General features: G+C 48.0%; 2 protein-coding genes across 4 annotated transcripts; both read left to right on the top strand.

Moving 5' to 3' along the window:
• Nucleotides 1-4,051: 4,051 nt before the first annotated feature.
• On the top strand, nt 4,052-15,153 carry dact1 (dishevelled-binding antagonist of beta-catenin 1). The gene is made up of 4 exons (XM_080013083.1): nt 4,052-4,470; nt 11,491-11,611; nt 12,191-12,289; nt 12,531-15,153. The coding sequence occupies exons 1-4, from the start codon at nt 4,054-4,056 to the stop codon at nt 14,255-14,257; spliced, it is 2,364 nt and encodes a 787-aa protein (XP_079869209.1). The 5' UTR covers nt 4,052-4,053; the 3' UTR covers nt 14,258-15,153.
• A 1,154-nt stretch (nt 15,154-16,307) lies between these two features.
• lgals3b (lectin, galactoside binding soluble 3b) lies at nt 16,308-24,142 on the top strand. 3 transcript variants are annotated; one of them, XM_080013088.1, is made up of 7 exons: nt 16,308-16,525; nt 16,620-16,741; nt 20,199-20,231; nt 21,051-21,099; nt 21,201-21,703; nt 21,800-21,897; nt 22,084-22,126. In XM_080013088.1, coding segments are annotated over exons 2-6 (681 nt in total). In that variant the 5' UTR covers nt 16,308-16,525; nt 16,620-16,646; the 3' UTR covers nt 21,801-21,897; nt 22,084-22,126. The 3 variants fall into 3 exon arrangements, with proteins under 3 accessions (XP_079869214.1, XP_079869213.1, XP_079869212.1); XM_080013087.1 differs by lacking the exon at nt 16,308-16,525 and adding an exon at nt 23,568-24,142 and having other exon boundaries at nt 16,666-16,741; nt 22,084-22,252; XM_080013086.1 differs by lacking the exons at nt 16,308-16,525; nt 16,620-16,741 and adding an exon at nt 23,568-24,142 and having other exon boundaries at nt 19,729-20,231; nt 22,084-22,252.
• The last annotated feature ends 814 nt before the right edge of the window (nt 24,143-24,956 follow it).

Below are 24,956 nucleotides of genomic sequence, written 5' to 3'. Positions count from 1 at the left end.
TACGCAGCAAACAGAAAGCGGGTCCATGTCCTGATTCCATTTTTTGTTGGGGTTGCCAAACTGTCTATATGGCAGAAGAAGAACCGGATCCAGGAGCAGGGCTCTCTGGACCCGGTTCTGATGCTGACCGACCTGTTGGCAGCTCGCCTTCGGGTGGAGTTTACCTTCTACACTCTCAGCAGCAGGGTGGAGGCCTTCAAGTCCACCTGCGGGATCGGACAGGTCCTATGTTCCATAAAATACAATGTCCTACAGCTGCACTTCTGATTATGACCATTACATAATGACAAGTATTTATTTATTTGTTTTTCTTTATTTCTGTAGTTTATCTTTTTCATACAGTTGGTTTTTATTGATTTATTATATTTACTCTTACAGTTGTTTGTTCCTTTGCATCATTTTTATTTTCCTTTTCCTATTTATTATACATATATTTATATTCATATTTATATTTATATTTTTATTCATGGGGGGGGTTATGCAGGACATACAACACAGAGTATTTGTTCCATTGCATCTAGGACAGAGTTAGTCTGCAAGTGGAGTTGAACTTGTCAACCTGCAATGACTCTTTATTCATTCTTTAATCATCAACAACTGCTGCAATAAGCAGAGCACAGCTTTATATTACATACAACCACCACCAAGCACCACCAACCCCACCAACCCCACCAGCCCCCTCTTTGGAGAACCATCTCACCATGTTTTGGTCTTTAAACAACAACTGAACAACTGATCATCACTACTCCAAGAGGGAGAATCACCACGGGTGAGACAAATAAACATGGAAAAACATATACATAGAAACAAACAACATGAACATGGAAAAACATAAACATAGAAACAAACAACAACATGAACATGGAAAAACATAAACATAGAAACAAACAACAACATGAACATGGAAAAACATAAACATAGAAACAAACATCATGAACATGGAAAAACATAAACATAGAAACAAACAACAACATGTACATGGAAAAACATAAATATAGAAACAAACAACAACATGTACATTGAGAAACATCGGACGACAACATGTATCGACAAAACAGAGTTAATTAAGTCCAGGAAAACTGGAACATCAACTGGTCACGTGGCCTCTTTCTGTCATAGTTATGGCTGTAAATGAGGGAGGAAAGGAAAGGAATACAACCAGGAGGGTGCTGGGGTACGTTCAAAGCAGGAGGTGTGTGTGTGTGTGTGTGATGAGAACGTGTGTGTGTGTGTGTGTGTGTGTGTGTGTGTGTGTGTGTGTGTGTGTGTGTGTGTGTGTGTGTGTGTGTGTGTGGTGTCCACTTGTGAGTGTACAGGACTTGTCCCAATTGGTTCTGGTGTATAAGGTCGGTATCATGCTGTGGCGCCTCCAAGCAACAGAAAAGGCCCTGAAGTCACCCGAGTCCCGCAGCCGTAAAGGCACGGCCGCAGGGAAGCCCCGATTAGCCCTGAGCCCTGCAGCCACAGAAGACCCCCCCGGCCCCCAGAGAAGCGCCCGCAGGGGCCCCGGAAGCCATGCGGCTGTGCTCTCCCGAGCCCCACAAGGTCGCAGCACACCATAAACCACCAGGTACAAGGCGCCAGGACTCCAGCGCAGCCGGCAGGGGGCCCAACCACTCCCCCACACCAACCCACCACGACCCACCCCCCTGGAAAACCCCAGTGCTCAATATGTGCCGTTGGCAATTGCAATTCAAATGACAGGGATCCGGGGGTGTGAGCCCTTCAAGCAAGTTGAACCCAAATCACTCGCACCCCTCCTGCCCCGTAGGATCGGTGTGCAGGTGTATGTGTTCTAGGCTAATATGAGTGGGATCAAAATTTTGGGACGGACAAGAAGCACGCTGGGGCAGGAGCGTGACGGGCAAGATGGCAGCCACCCTGCGACTAACCCACCCACATAGCTCGCGCCCCACTCGTCCTGCAAACCCTATGCCTATTGTGTGGTGTATGTACTGAGTATGAGTTTTGAAACACTGGTAAGGCGGGCGAAATACAAGCACCCCCGGCCTGCTGCGCCATAGCACGCCCACCTCCGGTACCCGGAGGCACCAACCTACAGCGTCCAGCAACGGGCGCAGAGCAGCCCGCCAGGCGCCTCCGCCTTGCCGGGCAGCTCCACGCCCCATCAGGCCACGGTCAGTCCCTGGCCGCTGCGCATGTGGACCACAGAACAGAGGGCGGCAGACAGTATTTATTTATATTTACTCCTACAGTTGTTCCCTTTTAATACTTCTTATTTTATCCAATTATTGATTTTCCATTGCTATCACTGCTGTTGCTATAAATGTATTTGTTTATTTCTATTATCAACAATAACAACGTTCATTATGTATTGGTTTATCTTATGTACTTCATGGTTATTTATTCTGTCGTGTATGTTCTCACTTTCTCTTATTGTGTCAAACTCAAAATGCTAAATATGTGTTTTGGATGTTTGTTCGACAAAACGATTGTTTGTTCTCCCTCCCTCTCCTGGCAGCATCACTCCTGGTTTCCATGGCGATGGTGTCTGTCTGCCAGAGGGCAGAAACTTCCATCAGTGAAACCTCAGACTGTGTAAGCTCCTCCATCACCCCTCCATCAGAGAGAGAGAGAGAGAGGCAGACAGACAGACAGAGAGAGAGAGAGACAGAGAGAGAGAGAGGGAGCGAGAGAGGGTGGAGCAGGTGGATCTACATCACCTTGAGCCAACTCAGTGTTTTCTGGCGTTGGTTGGTGAGCCAGACAGTGGTTTGTCCGTTTGGGTCTCGAATCTGCACCGCTTGAGTTTAGAACCCCCAACCCTACAGTGTTAGTGCCTTGCTCTAGAGAATAGAACCCTCAACCCTACAGTGTTAGTGCCTTGCTCTAGAGAATAGAACCCCCAACCCTACAGTGTTAGTGCCTTGCTCTACAGAATAGAACCCCCAACCCTACAGTGTTAGTGCCTTGCTCTAGAGAATAGAACCCCCAACCCTACAGTGCAGGGAACCAGATGGAGAACAAAGAGATGAAGCGACTCGCAGTACCAGGTTACACCAGCAGAGGGTGTAAGGCTCTCATGTTAAACTGCCTCGTCGTCCCTCGACGTGAATCTTCAACCTGTTAATAATAATAATAATAATAATAATAATAACATAATAATAATAATAATAATAATAATAATAACATAATAATAATAATAATAACATGATAATAATAATAATAATAATAACATAATAATAATAATAATAATAATAATAATAATAATAATAACATAATAATAATAATAATAATAATAATAATAATAACATGATAATAACAATAATAATAATAACATAATAATAATAATAATAATAATAACATAATAATAATAATAATAATAATAATAATAACAACATAATAAAATAATAATAATAATAATAACATAATATTATAATAATTATAATAATAATATAGTTATTAATAATAATAATAATAATAATAGTAATAATAATAATAACTTAATTATAATACTATAATAACAACAATAATAACAATATTAATAATAATAATAATAATAATAATAATAATAATAATAAAAATAATAATAACTTAATTATAATACTATAATAACAACAACAATAATAATAATAATAATAATAATAATAATAATGTAATTGTATAACAACAACAACATAATAATAATAATAATAAGAAGAAGAATAACTTAATTATAATACTATAATAACAACAATAATAACAATATTAATAATAATAATAATAATAATAATAATAATAATAACTTAATTATAATACTATAATAACAACAACAACAATAATAATAATAATAATAATAATAATAATACAAACAAACAAACATACATACATACATACAAATAATAACATAACATAACATAATAATGTCATTATAATAGTATAATAATAATATTTCCTGGTCACTGATGCTCCTATTGGGATTTGGGGGTTTCCAGGTCCAGTTATCGCGGGATCTGACCAGGCATCGCGGGACTTGCCGCCGCAGTGAGCTCCGGGCTCCAGAGCGGCTGACCACAGTGAAGCCCTCGGTGTGTCCGCGTCTGGATGTCCGCCATGTGGCTCCGCTGCTCCCCGCAGGACGGGCTCCTGGAGCGGCGGCTGGAGGGCACCCGGTCCGGCCTGGAGGAGCTGGACTACCTGAGGAGGAGGCAGGAGCTACTGGTCCGGAGGGCGCTCCGAGGAGCCGGGGAGCGGGGTCTGGCGGAGCCCCGCGGAGACACGGAGTACCGGGGAGACACGGAGCCCCGGGGGGAGGGGGACCCGAGCCGGGGACCGCGAGAGTCGGACCCCAGCCGGGGAGAGTGGGGCCCCAGCCGGGGAGACGTGGACCCCAGCCGCGGAGAGGGGGACCCCAGCCGCGGAGAGGGGGGCCCCAGCCGCGGAGAGGGGGGCCCCAGCCAGTGGAACCGCAGCCTGAGTCTGGAGGAGAAGGTGGTGGAGGAGAAGCTGCTGCTGCTCAGGAAACAACTGGTAGGAAACGGAACTTTAAGAAAATTGAAATGATCCGAAAATCTGGTCCAGCAGGAGAAGAAGAACCTGAACAAAAAGAGCCAGAACATCCAACCAGAACATAGAACCAGAACATAGAACATGGAACATAGAACATAGAACATAAAACATAGAACATAGAACATAGAACATGGAACCACAACACCAGTGTGTGGGTGTGTTTCAGTGTGTGTGTGTGTGTGTGTGTGTGTGTGTGTGTGTTACAGTGTGCGTGTGCATGTTTCAGTGTTTGTTTCAGTGTGTCTGTGTGTGTGTGTTTGTTTCAGTGTGTGGGTGTGTTTCAGTGTGTTTGTGTGTGTGCGTGCGTGTGGGTGTGTTTCAGTGTATGTATGTGTGTGTGTGTGTGTGTGTGTGTGTGTGCGTGTGTGTGTGTGTGTGTGTGCGTGCGTGTGCGTGTGCGTGCATGTGTGTGTGCAGGGGTTTCTGGGTTCCTGAAGACCAGATCTGAGATTGGTTGTGGTGGAAGGATGAACCAACCAGCGTCCCCCAGACCAACCTGATTCCAGGAGGTTCGATTCCCTTCTCCCAGCTGGTTTTAGGAGTTGTTCTTCTAGTGCCGAGGCCGTGGTGTATTGAAGCAGGACATTGGGGGAGAGAGAGAAAGAGTGTTGGTGGTTGTCCTTCTTTCTAGGACCAGGGCCCGGTGCTGAAGGACCTGGACCTGGCCTCTAGGAAGAACCTCCTTGAGTAAGACTAGTTTTGCAGCTGGTGAGGACGTGTCTGGGTGGCTGGTGTTTGGCAGTGTGGACATCCTCGATCTTCTCTAACCCACTGGTGGCTCTGAAGCTAATTCTGCTTCCCTCCATCTACCAAAGATCCTTCCAGGTGTGTTTGTGTTGGTCAAGGTTTCCATCTTGTCCATTGGCCCGTGAGACGGACATGAAGCTTTGCTGCTCCCAGCATTCTCTGGCCTGCTTGTTCCAAGGCCAAATACCCCCTTCCATGCTGCACCTGACCTTCTGTATCATCGCTGAAAGCTGCTGTACTGCCTCAGGCGGGGTCCACTTCCTCCCAGTTGCCAAACCTCCAGTCCCTGAGCTTTCCCTTAACAATGGAGATGCTCCTGGATTTGATTTTCCTCCTGTTGGTATGAAGCTTTTCGGGCCGTCTCTATAAGCATGTGCCATGGTGTCGTGTACCCTGGTGGTGTGACGCAGAACTGAACATCCCGGAAAAAAGTTTCTGAGCATATGTATAATGGTTTCCAGCGCATAGCAGACCCATAGAAGAGTATGGGAGAACAAGATGTGCATGTCTCTTCCTTCCCTTTTCGCAGCTTGGAACTAATGCCATATTGTCTTCTGAGCACCTGAAAAGCCTGGTACCGCCTGTTCTGGACCGACGTGGCAACCAAATTGTTCTGCTTTAGGGAAGTTGCCATCCTTCGTGCAATGATAATGCTAAAGAAGATGTTTCCTTCAACATTCAGGAGATTGATTTGAACTGGTCGATGTTTGAAGAATCCTTCTCCTTTGGGACTGACGTTCCCCCTGCTCTTCCTCAAGCTCCTGGGATGTTTTCTTCCTTCCATGACACAGTCACCTTTCTCCACAGGAACCTCAAGATGTCCGGAGCATTCTGATACAACCGGTAGGGAACGCCAGTTGGTCCTGGAACTCCGTTTGGCCCTGGAATGCCGTTTGGTCCTGGAACTCTGGTCGGTCTAGGAATGCTGGTTGGTCCTGGGACTCCGTTTGGTCTTGGAATGCCAGTTGGTCCTGGAATGCCGGTTTGTCCTACACTGACCTCACCTGTCCTACACCGACCACACCCGTCCCACACTAACCACACCTGTCCTACACTGACCACATAGTCTTTGCTCTTGAGGCAGCCAGGATGTCTTGTGTCTGCCCTTTTCAATGTCTGGACTGTGTTCACTGAGCCTGTACTTGGTCAGGATCTGCCTCTGCTTCATGTCTCTGACAGAGATATTCTGCCAGTGTATATTCTCTTTTTAGGTTCCAGATCTGCCTTTTTGGTTTTCTTTAACGGTTTGGTTGACTCTGATTTGTGATGGTAAAGCAGTGCTGCTCTGAGATGAACCATGTTGGTGTTGGTTGGTCAGTAAGTCTCATGAGCAGCTGCCTGAGGGGACTGTTTTTGGGCTTCAGTTCTTGGGTTTGCAGTGCTTCAAATTGCAATGTGTCTTGGGGACTTGATTTAAGATGCATCCAAAATTGTATTGTTCTTTTCTGAATGTTTATTATTAACGGATATCGACCTAATTCTGCCCTGCATGCATTGGTGGGTGTTTTTCTTTGGATGTTCTATATACTTCTGCAGAATTGGGCATGCAGGGTCTCTATAGGATGCTTGTCCCATCTAGTGTAGTCGTGCTGAGTGGACCCCACACTTATAGGGCTATTGGTACTATTATACTATCAAATATTTGAGTCAAGATTCTGATTGGTAAGTCTATTTGGTGAAGTTTTCTTCTAATTGCGTAAAAGGCTCTACAGGCCTTCTCTTTTAGTGCATTCACTGCCGGACCAAAGTTTCCAGAGGCACTGTTTTGGAGCGCCAGGTAATCATAGGACAGGGTGTGGTCTAGTGATGTGTTTGCTCGGTTTAACATGTGAGATCTGGGCTTTTTCTGGAAGGTCATTATTTTAGATTTTAGGGCCCAGTTCTGACAGCATTGCTCCAGCAGATCCAGATGCTGCTGCAGACCCTGCTCCGTGGGTGACAGCAGCACCAGGTCATCTGCATAGGGCAAGAATTTCACTTCCTTGTTGTTTAGGGTGTGGCCAGGGGCCGCAGATTGTACCAACAACACGGCTAGCTCATTAATGTAGACATTAGAGGGTTGGAGGTAAGTTGCATCCCTGGTGAACACCTTGCCCTTGAGTGAACCAGACTGGTTCACTCAAGACGTCTCAATTCTTTTATTGACAATTTTTATTCCAATTTTTATTTTTTACATAAATTGATTTGATGATAGTCGTAAACATTACCCGCAGGTCTGTATTTTGTGGTTGATGCTGTCTTTCATTGGACAGGTTTCTTCATTTTTACTAGTTGGCTGGGATCCTCTGGTGAAGATCTAGAAGGCTGGGATTCTTTGGGTAGAGGTCTAGTTGGCTGGGATCCTTTGGGTGGAGGTCTTTAAGGCCAGGATCCTCTGGGTGGTAGTCTAGAAGGCTGGGATCCTTTGGGTGAAGGAGGTCTAGTTGGCTGGGATCCTATGGTGGAGGTCTAGAAGGCTGGGATCCTTTGGGTGGAGATCTAGAAAGCTTGGATCCTTTGGGTGGAGGTGAAGTTGGCTGAGATCCTCTTTATGGCAGATTAGAAGGCGGGGATCCTTAAGGTAGAGGTCAATTTTGCTGGGATCCTCTGGGTGGAGGTCTAGTTGTCTGGGTTCCCCTTGATGGTAGTCTAGAAGGCTGGGATTCTTTGGGTGGAGGTCTAGTTGGCTGGGATCCTCTGGATGGTAGTCTAGAAGGCTGGGATTCTTTGGGTGGAGGTCTAGTTGGCTAGAATCGTTTGGGTTGAGGTCTAGAAGGCCATGATCCTCTGGATGGTAGTCTAGAAGGCTGGGATCCTTTGGGTGGAGGTCTAGAAGGCTGGGATCCTCTGGATGGTAGTCTAGAAGACTGGGATCCTTTGGGTGGAGGTCTAGAAGGCTGGGATCCTTTGGGTGGAGGTCTAGAAGGCTGGGATCCTCTGCATGGTAGTCTAGAAGACTGGGATCCTTTGGGTGGAGGTCTAGAAGGCTGGGATCCTTTGGGTGGACCTCTAGTTGGCTGGGTTCCTCTGGATGGTAGTCTAGAAGGCTGGGATCCTCTGGATGGGAGTCTAGAAGGCTGGGATCCTCTGGATGGGAGTCTAGAAGACTGGGATCCTCTCCTCTCTGAGGTGGAGGTGTGTGTCTCCTCTCTGAGGTGGAGGAGGTGTGTCTCCTCTCTGAAGTGGAGGAGGTGTGTGTCTGTATTATGAGGTTCCAGCCCGCACCCTAAAAAGCTTAAAACTATCTAGAAAAATCAACTTTGATTCACATCTTGTTTGAACCGCGTTGTCACAAAAACCTTGTGGTTGAACTTTCATCCAAAAGGATCCACATACGGAGCAGATATTAGTGAAAAACAAAACAACTCTGACCCCAAATATTCAGTTGGTCTTGGTTAACTGACACATCACATGTCTGGTTCTAAAATGAAGGAGATGATATTTACAGTAAGACGCTTTATGACGTCATCGCATTATTTACTATAAATGATATTTACAGTAAGACGCTTTATGACGTCATCACATTATTTACTATAAATGTACAGATTCTGATTGAGGATGTCCACTTGGACCATGTCCAGTGGTAAAGCCATGGCTTTACCGTGGGAGGGACACAGATTCCATCAGTGGTCATCCTGGCGAGGTTACTCTGGCCCCTCCTTGTTTATGAGGTGCCTATGACAACTGTGGAGGCTCTGGAGAAGACCATCGGCCAGTTTCTGCGGAGATGGTTGGGGCTCCCTCGGTCCCTGTGCAGCCTCGCCCTGGATGGGAATTCCACCAAGCTGCAGCTTCCCTTCAGCGGTTTGACAGAGGATTTCAAGGTCACATGCGCCAGGGAGGTGATGATGTACAGAGATTCCTCTGATGTTAAAGTTGCCACAGAAGGGATCTGTGTGAAGACCGGTAGGAAGCGGCCGGCATAGGAAGCTGTCGACAGAGCGGAGGCACGGCTGCGGCACAGCACTTTGGTCGGCAGTGTGGCAGTAACTTCTTACCTGGTAGATGTCTGTCGATCTGTTAGGTTGATATTTTAAATCCGTGCTCCACATTACTTTGCTGGATTAATGAAAAAAAAACAAAGGAAAATTATCCTTAAAATGTCGTCAGCAAATCCCTCAGAAACACTGATATGTGCGACTCAGTGATGAGGTCAAAATACAAGGTGGCATCGGAAAAATAGAAGCCGTGGAATGTTAATTACTCACAGAAAGGTCAGTCACAATAACAAAAAAAAGGTACTGAAGAAACCAGACGAGCAACCAGGAGAGGACAGACCCCGCGGGGGGAGCCCATGCTGCGTTCAAGTAAACTCGGAAAATCGTGCTGTTTCAGAGAACCCAGGAAACTGTAAAACGCACCGAACACGACTAAACTGGACCCTGTGTATTTCTGCTGCAGCTATATTTATTATTATTATTATTATTATTATTATTATTTTTAGTGGTCCATCCCGTAGGGTTAGGATTAGGGTTGTTATTGATATATTGATCATTATTTTCCTTTGCACCTTTTGGGCTAAAAGTTTCTGGGACAGGATGACCACTGCAGGCATGGACACGGTTGAAGTCTCGTTAGAACCGGGACGTCTCAGACACCTTGTGGTTGAAGTTTCAACCAAATGGATCCACATTTGGAGCAGCAATTAGTGAAAACCCGACCAAATTTGCAGGTTGTGGCTACGAACGTTCATTCACATGGTGCAGCGTAGTGTAGACTCCGTCACTCTGTAGTGATTACACACTGTGTGTGTGTGTGTGTGTGTGTGTGTGTGTGTGTGTGTGTGTGTGTGTGTGTGTGTGTGTGTGTGATTGATTGATTGACAACAGCTGGTCTCAAACAGCTGTTAGTTCACACTCTGAGAAACACCAAGTAGAACGACAGAACCAACGCATACCAAGCTACTACACTCCTCCACCCCTCTTCTCCTTTCTCCTTCTCCTCCTTCTCCTTTGTTCTTCATTCTCCTGTTCCTCTCCTCCTCCTCCTCCTCTTCCCCTCCTCTCTTTCTCCTCCTCTCTGGATTTTTGAGGTCAGTTTTTCCCCTGGAGTGTCGATCTCATTTAGTTTTAGGGTTGTGTGTGTGTGTGTGTGTGTGTGTGTGTGTGTGTGTGTGTGTGTGTGTGTGTGTGTGTGTGTGTGTGCGTGTGTGTGTGTGTGTGTGTGTGTGGGTGGATGCTATTATTGTTATCACTCCTCTGTGGAATACTGGATTCTGATTCGTCAGTGGATACTCTGAAACTACTTGTTCTAGTTATTACACTAGTCATACTAGTTATAAAGCCTTCTCAGTGTATTGTCGTGTAGTTAGTAGTGTGGTGAGTAAGGGTGTCGTGATTCTACAAATCCACCATTCCATTCGATTTAATCCTGTTTTTCCTGCACTGGTTCTATGTCATTGTTCAATTATCAAGTCTACAAAAATACACTTGTTTCTCAATAAGTCACTTTTATTTGAATATTAAAAGTGATAATTAACCAAAACATGAGAACATTTAAACAACACACATAAACAGTTAAGAGCTTTATCAAAAATAGATTTTAGAATGATAAACAATAAGTTACTAATTGCATTACCTTGAAGTTACTCACCAAAATGAGCGCCGAAAAACCGGGCGCAGCGCAGCGGACCCCTCAACACACACCGCACATCCCACCCGAGGAGCGCGGCACAGCGGACCCCTCAACACACACCGCACCACCCACCCGAGGGGCGCGGCACAGCGACCCCTCAACACACACCGCGCCACCCACCCGAGGGGCGCGGCGCAGCTCCCAACCAAACCTGATGAAAGTCGCTTCGGAGCCCGGAGCTGCAGTCGACTCCGGAGGGGCCCGCGCCCTCCAGTGCATGCTGCATTTGTTTAGCGCTGGATCTTGACTGCCCCAATATGGCGACCATTTTGGACAACATAAACCACAAAAATGCGGGGAGAATCGCTAACCTGATTGTGAATTTAAAGTTCGGAATCTGACGATCGTTTTGATGGATTTTCCATTTGGAATAGTAATTGTGACACCCCAAGTAATCAGCAGGACAATGTGCAGCCAGAGGGTCGTTATCACTGAATAACCTCCTTCAGAGACACTGACCAGGTCCCTGTCCGGTTGTTTACAGATAACCAGCGTCTGGAGGGACGTTATCACCTTGTTATCTCATGCTACTTGTGTGTGTGTGTGTGTGTGTGTGTGTGTGTGTGCGTGTGTGTGTGTGTGTGTGTGTGTGTGTGTGTGTGTGTGTGTGTGTGTGTCCAGAACCTCCTGCGGACCCGGGACGCCGGGCTGGTCACTCAGCTCCAGAACTTGGACCGTCAGATCAGCGAGCTGCGACTGGATGCCGGGTCACATGACCAGAACGACAGCCGACCAAGCTCAGGTACAACAGCGACCCCCACCGGTCTGTACCACACCGCCAGTCTGTACCACACAGCATTACAAGATCTTTCCTCAAATGACGTTCTGTCACGAGCACACACGCGAGAAGTGACACCGGAAATGACCATGCGCGGGACAGGATTATTTTATTACCGTGGCCATTTTACCATTACCATTTTATTTATTATTCTATTGCTATTATTTTATTAGCATTATATTATTAGCATTATTTTTTATTATATTCCGGATCACTGTCGAAAAATAAATAAAAGCAGAATTGAAATGAGAAATATATTAAAAACCTAGAGAAGAAAAATAAAGTAGGTATGTTATTTGTTCCTGGCTGCTGCTCCGTGCACGCCCATCTCTCCGTGTCTCCTTCTCGTCTCTGATCATCCCGGTTCCTTCCAGCTTCTTGGATCTGGTTGGATTCAGAATCAGGATGAGGGTTTGAATCCCAGGTCGCTCCACTGCTCAATGTCTGTTCTGATTGGTTCCAGCCTCATGGACGTCAGATCCATGCATACATGTGATGTTCTGCTATGTACAGTATTGTTTAAATCTCTCTCTCCCTCTCCAGGTTTCTATGAGCTGAGTGATGGAGTTTCAGGCTCTCTCTCTAACTCGTCCAACTCTGTGTTCAGTGAATGTTTCTGTGATGGAAGGATCCCATCAACAGGTGAGAGAGAGACTTGAACTTGAACTTGAACTTGAGAGAGAGAGACAGAGAACAGAACCCTCAACCCTGCAGCGTTAGCGCCTTGCTCTAGGGAATAGAACCCCCAACTCTGCAGTGTTAGTGCCTTGCTCTAGGGAATAGAACCCCCAACCCTGCAGTGTTACTGCCTTGCTCTAGAGAATATAACCCCCAACCCATGCCTTGCTACCCACTAAGCTGTGATCTATGTCTGTCTCTCCAGATGAGCTGTCTCACTCTTTGGGCTGTGACGACCTGTTGGTGGGTCTGTGTGAGGACTCCTGTGGGGCGGTCCCTCGCTCTGTCTCCGCCCCCCAGGCGTCCCTGGACCCGCCCCCTCGCCTCGGGGGAGTGGAGCTGTACCGCTACCCCAGCCCCCTGCACGCCGTGGCCTTCCAGAGCTCCGCCCTCCTCCAGGCGCTGGGTCCAGGACCGCCCCGGGACCGTGCAGCACCGGACCAGGATGGTCCCGCTGGAGGTTCTGCTGAAGGTCAGAGCGCTGACCTTCATCCTCCAGTAGCTCCGCCCCCGGTTCCTCAGAGCTCCTCCTCTTCCTCCCAGAAGCGCCTCGACAGCTACATCTACGCCCTGCTGCAGAGGAGAGTCCAGCCCGTCAGGTGGAGCAGACCCAGAACCACCGTCACCGCAGACCCGGCCAAGAACGTCCTGCGCCAGGCCGGTCTGAGCATGAGACAGGCTCCTGTGGTGAGACAGACCCCAGTGACCTCCTCCCCTCAGAGACAGTGGTCCGTGGAGAGCAGGGGGGCAGAGCAGGTGAAAGACCTGGCACCAAACCAAAATGGCCGCTCTGTCCGACATGGATCCTGTAGCAACAACATCAACAGTCTGCTTCTCCCCTCAACAGCCTCCGTAGCGACTCTGCCTCAGAACTATGAGGAGCTGGGCAGTCCCAAGGCTAACTCCTCCCCCAAAGAGCGAAGACGGCAGCCATCTTGTCCTGCTAATGCCGCCAGAAGCATACGACCTAAACCCCACCCATCTGGCCGGAACGGGAGAAGAGATTGGACGGTGCCAGAGCTTGTTGGTCCCGGCTCTTCAGCTCAACCCCAAGATGGAGGAGGAGCCGGTCACAAGGTGGAGGTCGTTGGAGAGCGACGGAACGGAGGCAGTAAGAGGGTGAAGGTGGCGAGGGTGAAGAGCAGCTCCACCATGAGGGCCGGGAGGAGCTCTGAAGACGTGCAGCTCCCAGCCGGAACAGGCCAGCCCCAACACCATCACAGATCCACTTCCAGCAGGTCCAGGTTCACGGAGGATCTTAACTCCACCCACCTTAAAGTCTCCAAAAGAACACCAGGTGGTGCATTTAGACCATCGAGCTCCAGGAATAAAACCGTTCCGGCGTCCGTTCCGGAAGGCCGAGTCCTGGACAAACACACGCAGGCCACGAGCAGAGCTAGCAGGTCGCGGCACCATCACCACAGTTACAGCCACCACCACCATCAGCATCATCATCACCACGGACGCGATCACGTCGCGGTCGTTGCCAAACCCAAGTACAAGCGTAGCGATTACCCCCGCCTGCGGGCGGAGCCCCCGTACGAGGAGGCGTTGAGGAGAGCGCAGCGCCGTCAGAGGAGGGGGCGGCTGGCCCGCATGACGGCCAACATGCACCCGCCCTCCGGGGGGCAGCACTCCAGCCCCGCCCGCGCGGCGGTCAGCGACTCGGAGTACTCAGCCGAGTGCGCCTCGCTCTTCCACTCCACCATCATGGACACCAGCGAGGACGACCGGTCCAACTACACCGCCAACCGCTTTGGAGACACCGAGTCCAGCGAGGACGCCGCCGAGGAGAGCACCGGCGCCGGCGACTCTGAGAACAGAGCCTGCAGAGGTCAGACACAGGCCGTCAAGGTCAAGGCTTCTCACAACCTGAAGAAGAAGATCTTACGGTTCAGGTCCGGTTCTCTCAAACTCATGACCACGGTGTGAGTCTGGGTGGTTTCAGTACCATGTGGAACGCAAGCCCAAGAGTACTGTCGCCGTACCGCGGTCCCCAAATCCACCTCCCCGAGATCGATTCATCTTGCCTGAGATGGAATTAAACGGCAGGAACGCCTCATGTCGTGAGCTTTTTGGGACGGTTTGAACTAAATCCACTTCCTGGTTCGGGACCAGCGACAGGGCCGGGCCGCCATGTTGGTGGGACACGAACCAAAGGGAAGGGGGAGGAGAGTCCCGTGGACCGAGGGTGGAAGCCTTAAAGCGCCGTGGAGACGCTGGAGCCCCCTCTGGACGGCAGCAGTATTACAGGACCCGGTCCGTAAGGAGTTGTACTCAGCACGTCAGTCATTTTGGTTTTGGCTCCGGACGATATCAAGCGTCTTGTGGATTTACTGAGTCGGTGCCTTTCCAACGCTGGTGTGTTCGTCACCATGACGACGACACGTCGCTGGTGACCAGAGGACTCTCAGCAGGTGTTCGGTTCTGCAATGGCAACATGGCCGACGTTCTGTCAGGATCAAGACAGGGCCGTGTGATACTATTATTATATTACAGTAGTATTACTGTAGTATTACTACTGTAGTATTGCTGTAGTACAAGTACTATATTCGTACTATAGTATTACTTAAGTGCCTCAATGTGATGCTTCGGGTCTGTTCCGACAGACAGACAGACAGATGGACTGTCTGTCTGTCCACTCCTCCCCCTTTCTAGGTCGTCTAGTTTCTAGTATTTATCCAGGGAGTTTGGCGTTTGGCTGCAGCGGAACCTGCTACTTGAGGAGTTTGATGGAAGTTATTTAAAGATAATATACTGACACCAGGTGCACTGCACACGCAGAGAATCATAGGAGGGCGAGGTCCTCGAAACCAGGGGTGGAGAGACGGGGGCTGGTGAGACGAGTGGTGGAGATACAGGGGGTGAAGGAGATGGGGGGGGTGGAGACGGTGGGTGGGGAGACGGAGGGGGGGGGGGGGGGGGGAGATGCTCTCCACCAGGTTTTTCTCGTGGTAGTGGCGGAATGTTGGGGAGGCGTGTATATAACTGTATAATACGCTGCTTGAATTAAAGATGGCTTCAAACGCTGTCCGTCTGCCTTTCTGTTACTCTGTCTGTCTCTCTGTCTGCCTGTCTGTCTGTCTGTTACGCTGTCTGTCTGTCACTCTGCCTGTCTGTCTGTTTGACTCTGTCCCTTGTAAGGTTTTTCTTCTGACAGTTTTAATGTCGTTAGTTTGACCACAAATCACAGAGTTCTCACACACACACACACACACACACACACACACGGCCACCAGGGTATCCAGAGTCCTTCCACTTGGCAGTGAGCACAATGTTCCAGAAGATCTTTCCGCATGGTTCTAGATGGTTCTAGATGGTTCTAGGTGGTTCTCGGTGGTTCTCGGTGGTTCTCGGTGGTTGCTCGTGGGTTCCGGGTGATTCCAGGTGGTTCTAGAGGGTTCTGAGTGGTTCCACATTGTTCTAGAGGGTTCCAGATGGGTCCGGGTGGTTCTGGGTGGTTCCAGGTGGTTCTAGATGGTTCTGAGTAGTATCACTTGGTTCTGGAGGTTTCAAGGTGGTTCTGGGTGTTTCGAATTGGTTATAGAGGGTTAGGGTGGTTCCACATGGTTCTAGAGCGTTCTAGATGGATCCAGGTGGTTCTAGATTCCAGACCCAGTGAATCCAGGTCCAGAACCAATGAATACAGGTCCAGACCAATTGAATCCAGGTCCAGAACCAATTAATCCAGTTCCATACCCATTGAATCCAGGTCCATAACCAGTGAATCCAGGTCCAGGACCAGTGAATCAAGGTCCAGACCCAGTGAATCCAGGTCCAGAACCAGTGAATCCAGGTCCAGACCCAGTGAATCCAGATCCAGAACCAGTGACGCCAGGTCCTAAACCAGTGAATCCAACTCCAGATCCAGTGAATCCAGGTCCAGAACCAATGAATACAGGTCCAGAACCAATGGATCCAGGTCCAGACTCATTGAATCCAGGTCCATAACCAGTGAATCCAGGTCTAGAACCAGTGAATCCAACTCCAGAACCAATGAATACAGGTCCAGAACCAATGGATCCAGGTCCAGACTCATTGAATCCAGGTCCATAACCAGTGAATCCAGGTCCAGAACCAGTGAATAAAGGTCCAGAACCAGTGAATCCAGGTCCAGACCCAGTGAATCCAGGTCCACAACCAGTGAATCCAGGACCGGACCCAGTTCTGGTTGGTTCTGGTTGGTTGTGATTGGTTCTGGTAAGTTCCGGTTGGTTCAGGTTGGATGTGGTCGGCTCCGGTGTAATCCTAACATTAACATATTTTGATGTATATATCACAACATTTGACACAGAGTTGCTGGTTCCCCTGTCATCGTGCCATGCGGCGACAAAAAGACCTTGTTCTGCATCATCTGCTCCATCAGCACCGACTGTTTAGTGGCAGAGGAGGTGACGCAGCGAGGACAGCAGCAAGGTCCTCACAACACACACACACACACACACATACCAACACACACACACCACACACATACCAACACACACACACCACACACAAACACACAAACACACACACACACAAACACACACACACACATACCAACACACACACACACCACACACAAACACACACACACACACACATACCAACACACACAAATACCAACACATACACACACACACATACCAACACACACATACCAACACACAAACTTCCTGCAAGGTCAATGCTTTTTTAAGCCATGGAGACATCCCTACATCCCTGCTCTCATTCCATTTGTCTCAATCACATCTCTCCTCAGACACCCATACACACACACACACACACACACACACACACACACAAACACACACTCTGCAGTAAAACACATAAATCTTATTTTTATCGTGTGTGTGTGTGTGTGTCAGGGCCATGGCTTCCAGGATGATGGCGGCCCTGTCACTGAGTGCTCAGAGTGTGTGTGGTTCCTGGTCCAACTGTGCTGGTGCTCGCTGCAGGAGAGGTGGAAGGAGGAAGGAAGGTGGATGGAAGGAGGGTGTGGATGGAGGGAGAAATTGATGATGAGTAGACACACACAAATAGAGACAATCAGACACACAAACACATACACACAAACACTGACACACACAAACAAACTGTGCATTGATATTTATTTTGGTAATCATACCTGGTATGCTTACTCTGCATCTGATCTTATCCTGAAATAATTTGTGACAAGACAAAAACCAAACCAATAACAACACACGATGGAAAGATGGAGGATCGATAGAGCGAGAGAGGGGGAGAGAGGGAGACAGAGAAGGGGAGAGAGAGGGAGAGATGGAGAAAGAGGGGGAGAGAGAGAGGGATTGTGAGAGGGGGAGAGAGAGAGGGAGACAGGGAGGCAGAGAGGGAGTCAAAATGCACATTACAGTAAACCAGTTTTGTCTCTGTTAAACCGACGGTGGCCACCAGTGGGCGTCAAATATTCATACCTATAATGTGATTATTAACAGTCTGATGGAACAGCAGACCGGCAGAGAGACAGGCAGACAGACAGGCAGTATTAAAGAGTGTGACATCATATGAGAATAGTGATACCCCCCTCCTCCCCCCACAGCGCCTCCAGTCAGGAAGAGGATCTTCAAGCTCAGTGTCGCCCCCCTGCTGCTGCAAACACTCCTCCTTTACAGGCTGAAACTGCTCGGCAGAACAGGAAATAGAACCACCAACCCTGCAGTGTTAGTGCCTTGCTGTAGGGAATAGAACCACCAACCCTGCAGTGTTAGTGCCTTGCTGTAGGGAATAGAACCACCAACCCTGCAGTGTTAGTGCCTTGCTGTAGGGAATAGAACCACCAACCCTGCTGTGTTAGTGCCTTGCTCTAGGAAATAGAACCTCTAACCTAAATAGAAAAGTGAGTTGCACAGTCAGTCTGGTTTCCGTGGTAACACATCCCATAATACTACACAGTCAACAAACAAAAGTGAGTCATGAATGCATTCCGTTGTTGCACGCCCTCGCCCTGGGTGTGTCAGAGTGTCAGACAGGTTTTAAAACAGCGTCAGTCACACAGCGTCGTGTTGGCAAGGTAAGACGTCTCACCCTCACCGTGCTCACTTTGACTTGTTTTGCTTTAGATGTCCATCCTGGTACCTGACGTAGGAGCAGTGCCTGCATGTTACCATCCTGGTACCTGACGTAGGAGCAGTGTCTGCATGTTACCATCGTAGTACCTGACTTAGGAGTAGTGTCTGCATGTTACCATCCTAGTACCTGATGTAGGAGTAGTGTCTGCATGTTACCATCTTAGTACCTGACGTAGGAGCAGTGTCTGCATGTTACCATCCTGGTACCTGACGTAGGAGCAGTGTCTGCATGTTACCATCCTGGTACCTGACGTAGGAGCAGTGTCTGCATGTTACCATCGTAGTACCTGACTTAGGAGTAGTGTCTGCATGTTACCATCCTAGTACCTGATGTAGGAGTAGTGTCTGCATGTTACCATCCTAGTACCTGATGTAGGAGTAGTGTCTGCATGTTACCATCTTAGTACCTGACGTAGGAGCAGTGTCTGCATGTTACCATCCTGGTACCTGACGTAGGAGCAGTGTCTGCATGTTACCATCCTGGTACCTGACGTAGGAGCAGTGTCTACATGTTACCATCCTGGTACCTGACGTAGGAGCAGTGTCTGCATGTTACCATCCTAGTACCTGACGTAGGAGCAGTGTCTGCATGTTACCATCCTGGTACCTGACGTAGGAGCAGTGTCTGCATGTTACCATCCTAGTACCTGACGTAGTAGCAGTGTCTGCATGTTACCATCCTAGTACCTGACGTAGGAGCAGTGTCTCCATGTTACCATCCTGGTACCTGACGTAGGAGCAGTGTCTGCATGTTACCATCCTAGTACCTGACGTAGGAGCAGTGTCTGCATGTTACCATCTTAGTACCTGATGTAGGAGCAGTGTCTGCATGTTACCATCCTAGTACCTGACGTAGGAGTAGTGTCTGCATGTTACCATCTTAGTACCTGACGTAGTAGTAGTGTCTGCATGTTACCATCCTAGTACCTGACGTAGTAGTAGTGTCTGCATGTTACCATCTTAGTACCTGACGTAGTAGTAGTGTCTGCATGTTACCATCCTAGTGACTGACGTAGGAGCAGTGTCTGCATGTTACTATCCTAGTACCTGACGTAGGAGCATTGTCTGCTATGTAGCGACGCCCGGGTCGTGTGTAGTAGTGTGTAACAGTATGTAGTAGTGTGTAGTAGTGTGTAACAGTGTGTAGTAGTGTGTAGTAGTGTGTAGCACTGTGTACTAGTGTGTAGTTGTGTATTGTAGTCTGTAGCAGTGTGTAGCAATGTGTAGTTGTCTGTAGCAGTGTGTAGCAGTGTGTAGTTGTCTGTAGCAGTGTGTAGTAGTGTGTAGTTGTCTGTAGCAGTGTGTAGTAGTGTGTAGTTGTCTGTAGCAGTGTGTAGTTGTCTGTAGCAGTGTGTAGTTGTCTGTAGCAGTGTGTAGTAGTGTGTAGCAGTGTGTAGTTGTCTGTAGCAGTGTGTAGTTGTCTGTAGCAGTGTGTAGTAGTGTGTAGCAGTGTGTAATTGTCTGTAGCAGTGTGTAGTAGTGTGTAGTTGTCTGTAGCAGTGTGTAGTTGTCTGTAGCAGTGTGTAGTTGTCTGTAGCAGTGTGTAGTAGTGTGTAGTCGTCTGTAGCAGTGTGTAGCGGTGTGTATTGTCTGTAGAAGTGTGTAGTAGTGTGTAGTCATCTGTAGCAGTGTGTAGCAGTGTGTAGTAGTGTGTAGTCATCTGTAGCAGTGTGTAGCAGTGTGTAGTAGTGTGTAGTCATCTGTAGCAGTGTTTAGCAGTGTGTAGCAGTGTGTAGTAGTGTGTTACTCACTGGGTGTGTAGGCAGATGGTCGACATGTTGTAACTTGTTTCAATTCCTCTACAGCTTCACTGCTCGGATACAGGACGCAAGATGGATGTAAGTACCTGACTAACTGACCGACTGTTTATCTGACTGACCTCTACCTGACTGACTGACCAAACACTAACTGACTGACTGTCTGACTGTCCGTCTGTCTGACTGACTGTCTGGTATGTTTCAGCTGCAATTTCTTTTGTAAACCGAGACACACCTGAATTCTGCACATTCCTCCACCTTCCACACCTATGCACTTCATTCAGCACCCACCTCCACCCAGGGATGCAGACCACACCCTGCTGGGAGGGGGCTTGATAGTACAAGCCCGGAGCAGATGGACACGACAGGTCCAGGTCATGACAGGGCTCCTCTCTCCTGAGTGAGTGTGGGGATGGAGGTTTTACCTGTTGCTCGTTAGACCAACAACCAGCAACAGGTGAGCAGCCACACTGATCCTGGGTCCCTCATGACGTAGACCCAGGTCAGGTGTGGCTGCTCAAAACACACCATGCCCACTCCACAACTTGGTACATGAATGGTGTGCTTAAGTACAGGAACAAAGTTCTACAGTAACAAAGTACAGGAACAAAGTACTACAGAAACAAAGCCAGGAACAAAGTACAGTAACAAAGTACAGGAACAAAGTACAGGAACAAAGTACTACAGAAACAAAGTACAGGAACAAAGTACAGGGACAAAGTACTATAGGAACAAAGTACTATAGGAACAAAGTAAAATAGGAACAAAGTACAGGAACAAAGTACTATAGGAACCAAGTACTATAGGAACAAAGTACTAATGGAACAAAGTACCACTGCTGCAAAGATGTCGGCCATGCCCTTTTTACATTGTCTCCTTGTCTCTCTCTCTCCTCTCTAGCTACAAGATGCTCTTCCTAGCGGGGCTCCACCTTCCCAGCCTTTTCCAGGTACGTCGTGTCTTGACAACACTGCTTGTGGTTCTGAAGGAACCTGTTCCTCACGACCAAGAGGAGCGACTACTAACTAGAGGAATAATGTCCTCCCTTAGGGAATCATCCAGTCTGGCCTGGACAGGCTGGGTCGGGTCCAGTCTGGCCTGGACAGCCTGGACAGCCTGGACAACCTGGAGCAGGTCCAGCCTGGCCTGGACAGCCTGGAGCGGGTCCAGCCTGGCCTGGACAGCCTGGAGCGGGTCCAGCCTGGCCTGGACAGCCTGGAGCGGGTCAGCCTGGAGCGGGTCCAGCCTGGCCTGGACAGCCTGGAGCGGGTCAGCCTGGAGCGGGTCCAGCCTGGCCTGGACAGCCTGGAGCGGGTCAGCCTGGAGCGGGTCCAGCCTGGCCTGGAAAGCCTGGAGCGGGTCAGCCTGGAGCGGGTCCAGCCTGGCCTGGACAGCCTGGAGCGGGTCAGCCTGGAGTGGGTCCAGCCTGGCCTGGACACCCTGGAGCGGGTCAGCCTGGAGCGGGTCCAGCCTGGCCTGGACAGCCTGGAGCGGGTCCAGCCTGGCCTGGACAGCCTGGACCGGGTCCATCTCCGTCCGCACAGCACAATATGGTATGATTGAGAGAGACGCACAGAGAGACAGACAGACAGACAGACAGACGGGGTCGTTAAAGTGATATCCACTCTGTGTGTGTGTGGGTTGGGCAGACGGTTCCTTACAAGATGCAGCTCCAGGGGGTGGAGCCATCTGGAGGTCAGAACGTCCTGATCACCATCGAGGGAAAGATCAAACCCAACGCCAAGATGTCAGTGGTCCCCAACAAAACACCAATAACCACTGTGCTGCATGTGCTTGGATATGTTCTTTTGTGTAATGTGTGTGTGTGTGTGTGTGTGTGTGTGTGTGGGTGTGTGTGTGCGCGCGTGCGTGCGTGCGTGCGTGCGTGCGTGTGTGCGTGCGTGCGTGCGTGCGTGTGTGTGTGCGTGTGCAGGATCACAGTGGATCTGCGGACACAGCGGGACCTGGCTTTCCACTTTAACCCTCGTTTTGACGAGAACCACAAGAAGGTGATTGTGAGGAACAGTGAGATCAACAAGCAGTGGGGCAGGGAGGAGCGGCAGCTGAGCAGCTTCCCCTTCAGAGAAGGACAGGACTTCCAGGTGAGACGTCCCCCCGGCCACGCCCAGCACCAGCTAGTGTACATAACCTGGTTAGGGGATGATGTAAGCAGGTGAACACGTCCGTACAGACGATCATCGTCTGTAAATAACCTCCAGCTGGACATTATCCTGCTTATTACACACTACTTACTGAATACAAGAATACACTGAGAAGGGTTTATAACTAGTATGTCTAGTTTGATAACTAGGATGTCTAGTTTGATAACTAGTATGTCTAGTGTTATAGCTAGTATGTCTGGTGTTATAACTAGTATGTCTAGTACTGTAACTAGTATGTCTAGTTGTACAAGTAGTAAGTGTAGTGTTCTAACTAGTATTATAGTGTTATAACTAGTATGTCTAGTACTGTAACTAGTATGTCTTGTTGTATAACTAGTATGTCTAGTGTTCTAACTAGTAAGTCTAGTTGTATAACTAGGGTGTATAGTGTTATAACTAGTATGTCTAGTTGTACAACTAGTATGTGTAGTGTTATAGCTAGTATGTCAAGTTGTATAACTAGGGTGTATAGTGTTATAACTAGTATGTCTAGTTGTATAACTCGGGTGTATAGTGTTATAACTAGTATGTCTAGTTGTATAACTAGTATGTGTGGTGTTATAGCTAGTATGTCTAGTTGTATAACTAGGGTGTATAGTGTTATAACTAGTATGTCTACTTGTATAACTAGGGTGTATACTGGTATAACTTGTATGTCTAGTTGTACAACTAGTATGTGTAGTGTTCTAACTAGTATGTCTAGTTGTACAACTAGTATTTGTAGTGTTATAGCTAGTATGTCTAGTTGTATAACTGGGGTGTACAGTGTTATAACTAGTAAGTCTAGTTGTATAACTAGTATGTGTGGTGTTATAACTAGTATGTCTAGTTGTACAACTAGTACGTGTAGTGTTCTAACTAGTATGTCTAGTTGTACAACTAGTATGTGTAGTGTTATAGTAGTGTTATAGCTAGTAGTTGTATAACTAGGGTGTACAGTGTTATAACTAGTATGTCTAGTTCTGTAACTAGGGTGTATAGTGTTATAACTAGTATGTCTACTTGTATAACTAGGGTGTATACTGGTATAACTAGTATGTCTAGTTGTACAACTAGTATTTGTAGTGTTATAGCTAGTATGTCTAGTTGTATAACTAGGGTGTATAGTGTTATAACTAGTATGTCTAGTTGTATAACTAGTATGTGTGGTGTTCTAACTAGTACGTTCTAACTTGTATAACTCAAATGGGCAAATGGGCTTTAACAGCACTGTTGGGTGAAGCAGCTGACGGTGCTGTGCTTCCTCTCCTGGCAGATGCAGATCCTCTGCACCAGCTCTGCCTTCAAAGTTGTCGTCAACAGAGTGAACGTCCCTGATTTTCAACACAGAGTCACTGACCTGCGTTCCATCCACTCCCTGTCCATCTACAACGACCTCACCCTGCGCACCGTCACCACCACCAGAGTGCCCAGAGACACACTCTAGAAGTCCACGGCGGCTCCACGGCGGCTCCACGCCGCGTCCACGCCGGGTCCACGCCGCGTCCAGTGGAGATCTGCAGTTTTTCTCTGATATAAAATGTAAAAGTGGAGCTCTCTTCCATTTTGTCTGTAGTTAACTTCACCTCTGGTTCAACATGTTGATCCTCAGAGCTTCATCCTGTGGGAGAAGCGTAACACATACGTGTTGGAAGTAGTATTACTGCAGTGTGATTACTGCGTTGATACTGTTGCATTACTGTGTGCTGCTGAGGATCGTTCCCATTGAAGGAAATGAGCAAACTGCTGCTGTGCTTCATCTTCCTGACTCTACGTCGCTCGGTGTAGAAGTAAATGTCCAGGATCTGTTCACACGTTGAACCATCTGTTTCCATTAAAACATGTTGTGACCTCTGACCCTCACGTCTCACGTCTCCCAAGTGTGTATCAACAAACAGAAAGAAATCTGTGGTTCCACTGGATCAAACCAGCGATGGCCAACTGAAACCTCAGTTAGTTAGTTAGTTAGTTAGTTAGTTAGTTAGTTAGTTAGTTAGTTAGTTAGTTAGTTAGTTAGTTAGTTAGTTAGTTAGTTTCACATTTCAGCCATGTTTTCTGAAAAGCTGTTTTTATGAAGGACGTCCGTCTCCACCGTCCTGGTGCCGACGCCTCATTGCTCACGACTGATCCGTTTCATCCAGCTTGTTTCTCAAGTTATTTCGGTACAAAAGCCTTTTCAGCTCTGACTCTGGTCTCCAGCTGCTGGGGCTTCTGGTCCATGCTCCATTCCTTGTTCTGCAGAACAGCGTGTGGTGTCATTCCTCACCACACAAACGAGTGTTGCTTACATTAAAACACACATCACAATTATAACACTGTTTGAAGGGAGCTGCTTTGCATCTCTCTTAGCCAGGTTCAGACCAGACGGTTCATGCCAATGTCCCCCTCTGTGGATGGAGATAGTAATGAGCTGTATGCTATCTGTGTTAGCTCCATGCAAGCCTGCAGGTGGGTTCAACTAGCCTACCCAGTGTAAAATCAACATACTTGTAACTGTTGAAAATCATGAACACTGATAAAGTGGCATCCGGTGTTGCTTCAGTACCTATCTAAAGGATCAATGATGTGATCATGAATCAATATGTTGGAGATTTTGGATGGAGAAACATGGACATCGTGTCGGTTTGTGTTCACCACTTTGAGATGCAAGAATCATCTCAGCTTG

This window comes from Zeus faber, assembly GCF_960531495.2.
Source record: "Zeus faber genome assembly, chromosome: 13".
In the NCBI taxonomy this organism is placed as follows: Eukaryota; Metazoa; Chordata; class Actinopteri; order Zeiformes; family Zeidae; genus Zeus; species Zeus faber.
The sequence above is the reverse complement of the archived record's forward strand: the minus strand, read 5'-3'. Positions and strand labels throughout refer to the sequence as shown.

Excerpts from the sequence above, each read along its gene's own strand:
- dact1 (XM_080013083.1), top strand. The coding sequence starts at position 4,054 with ATGTGGCTCCGCTGCTCCCCGCAGGACGGGCTCCTGGAGCGGCGGCTG. Across the intron at positions 4,471-11,490 it reads TGCTGCTCAGGAAACAACTG|AACCTCCTGCGGACCCGGGA; the intron begins GTAGGAAACGGA and ends GTGTGTGTCCAG. Across the intron at positions 11,612-12,190 it reads CGACAGCCGACCAAGCTCAG|GTTTCTATGAGCTGAGTGAT; the intron begins GTACAACAGCGA and ends CTCCCTCTCCAG.
- lgals3b (XM_080013087.1), top strand. Across the intron at positions 21,898-22,083 it reads ATCAAACCCAACGCCAAGAT|GATCACAGTGGATCTGCGGA; the intron begins GTCAGTGGTCCC and ends GTGCGTGTGCAG. Across the intron at positions 22,253-23,567 it reads GAGAAGGACAGGACTTCCAG|ATGCAGATCCTCTGCACCAG; the intron begins GTGAGACGTCCC and ends CTCTCCTGGCAG.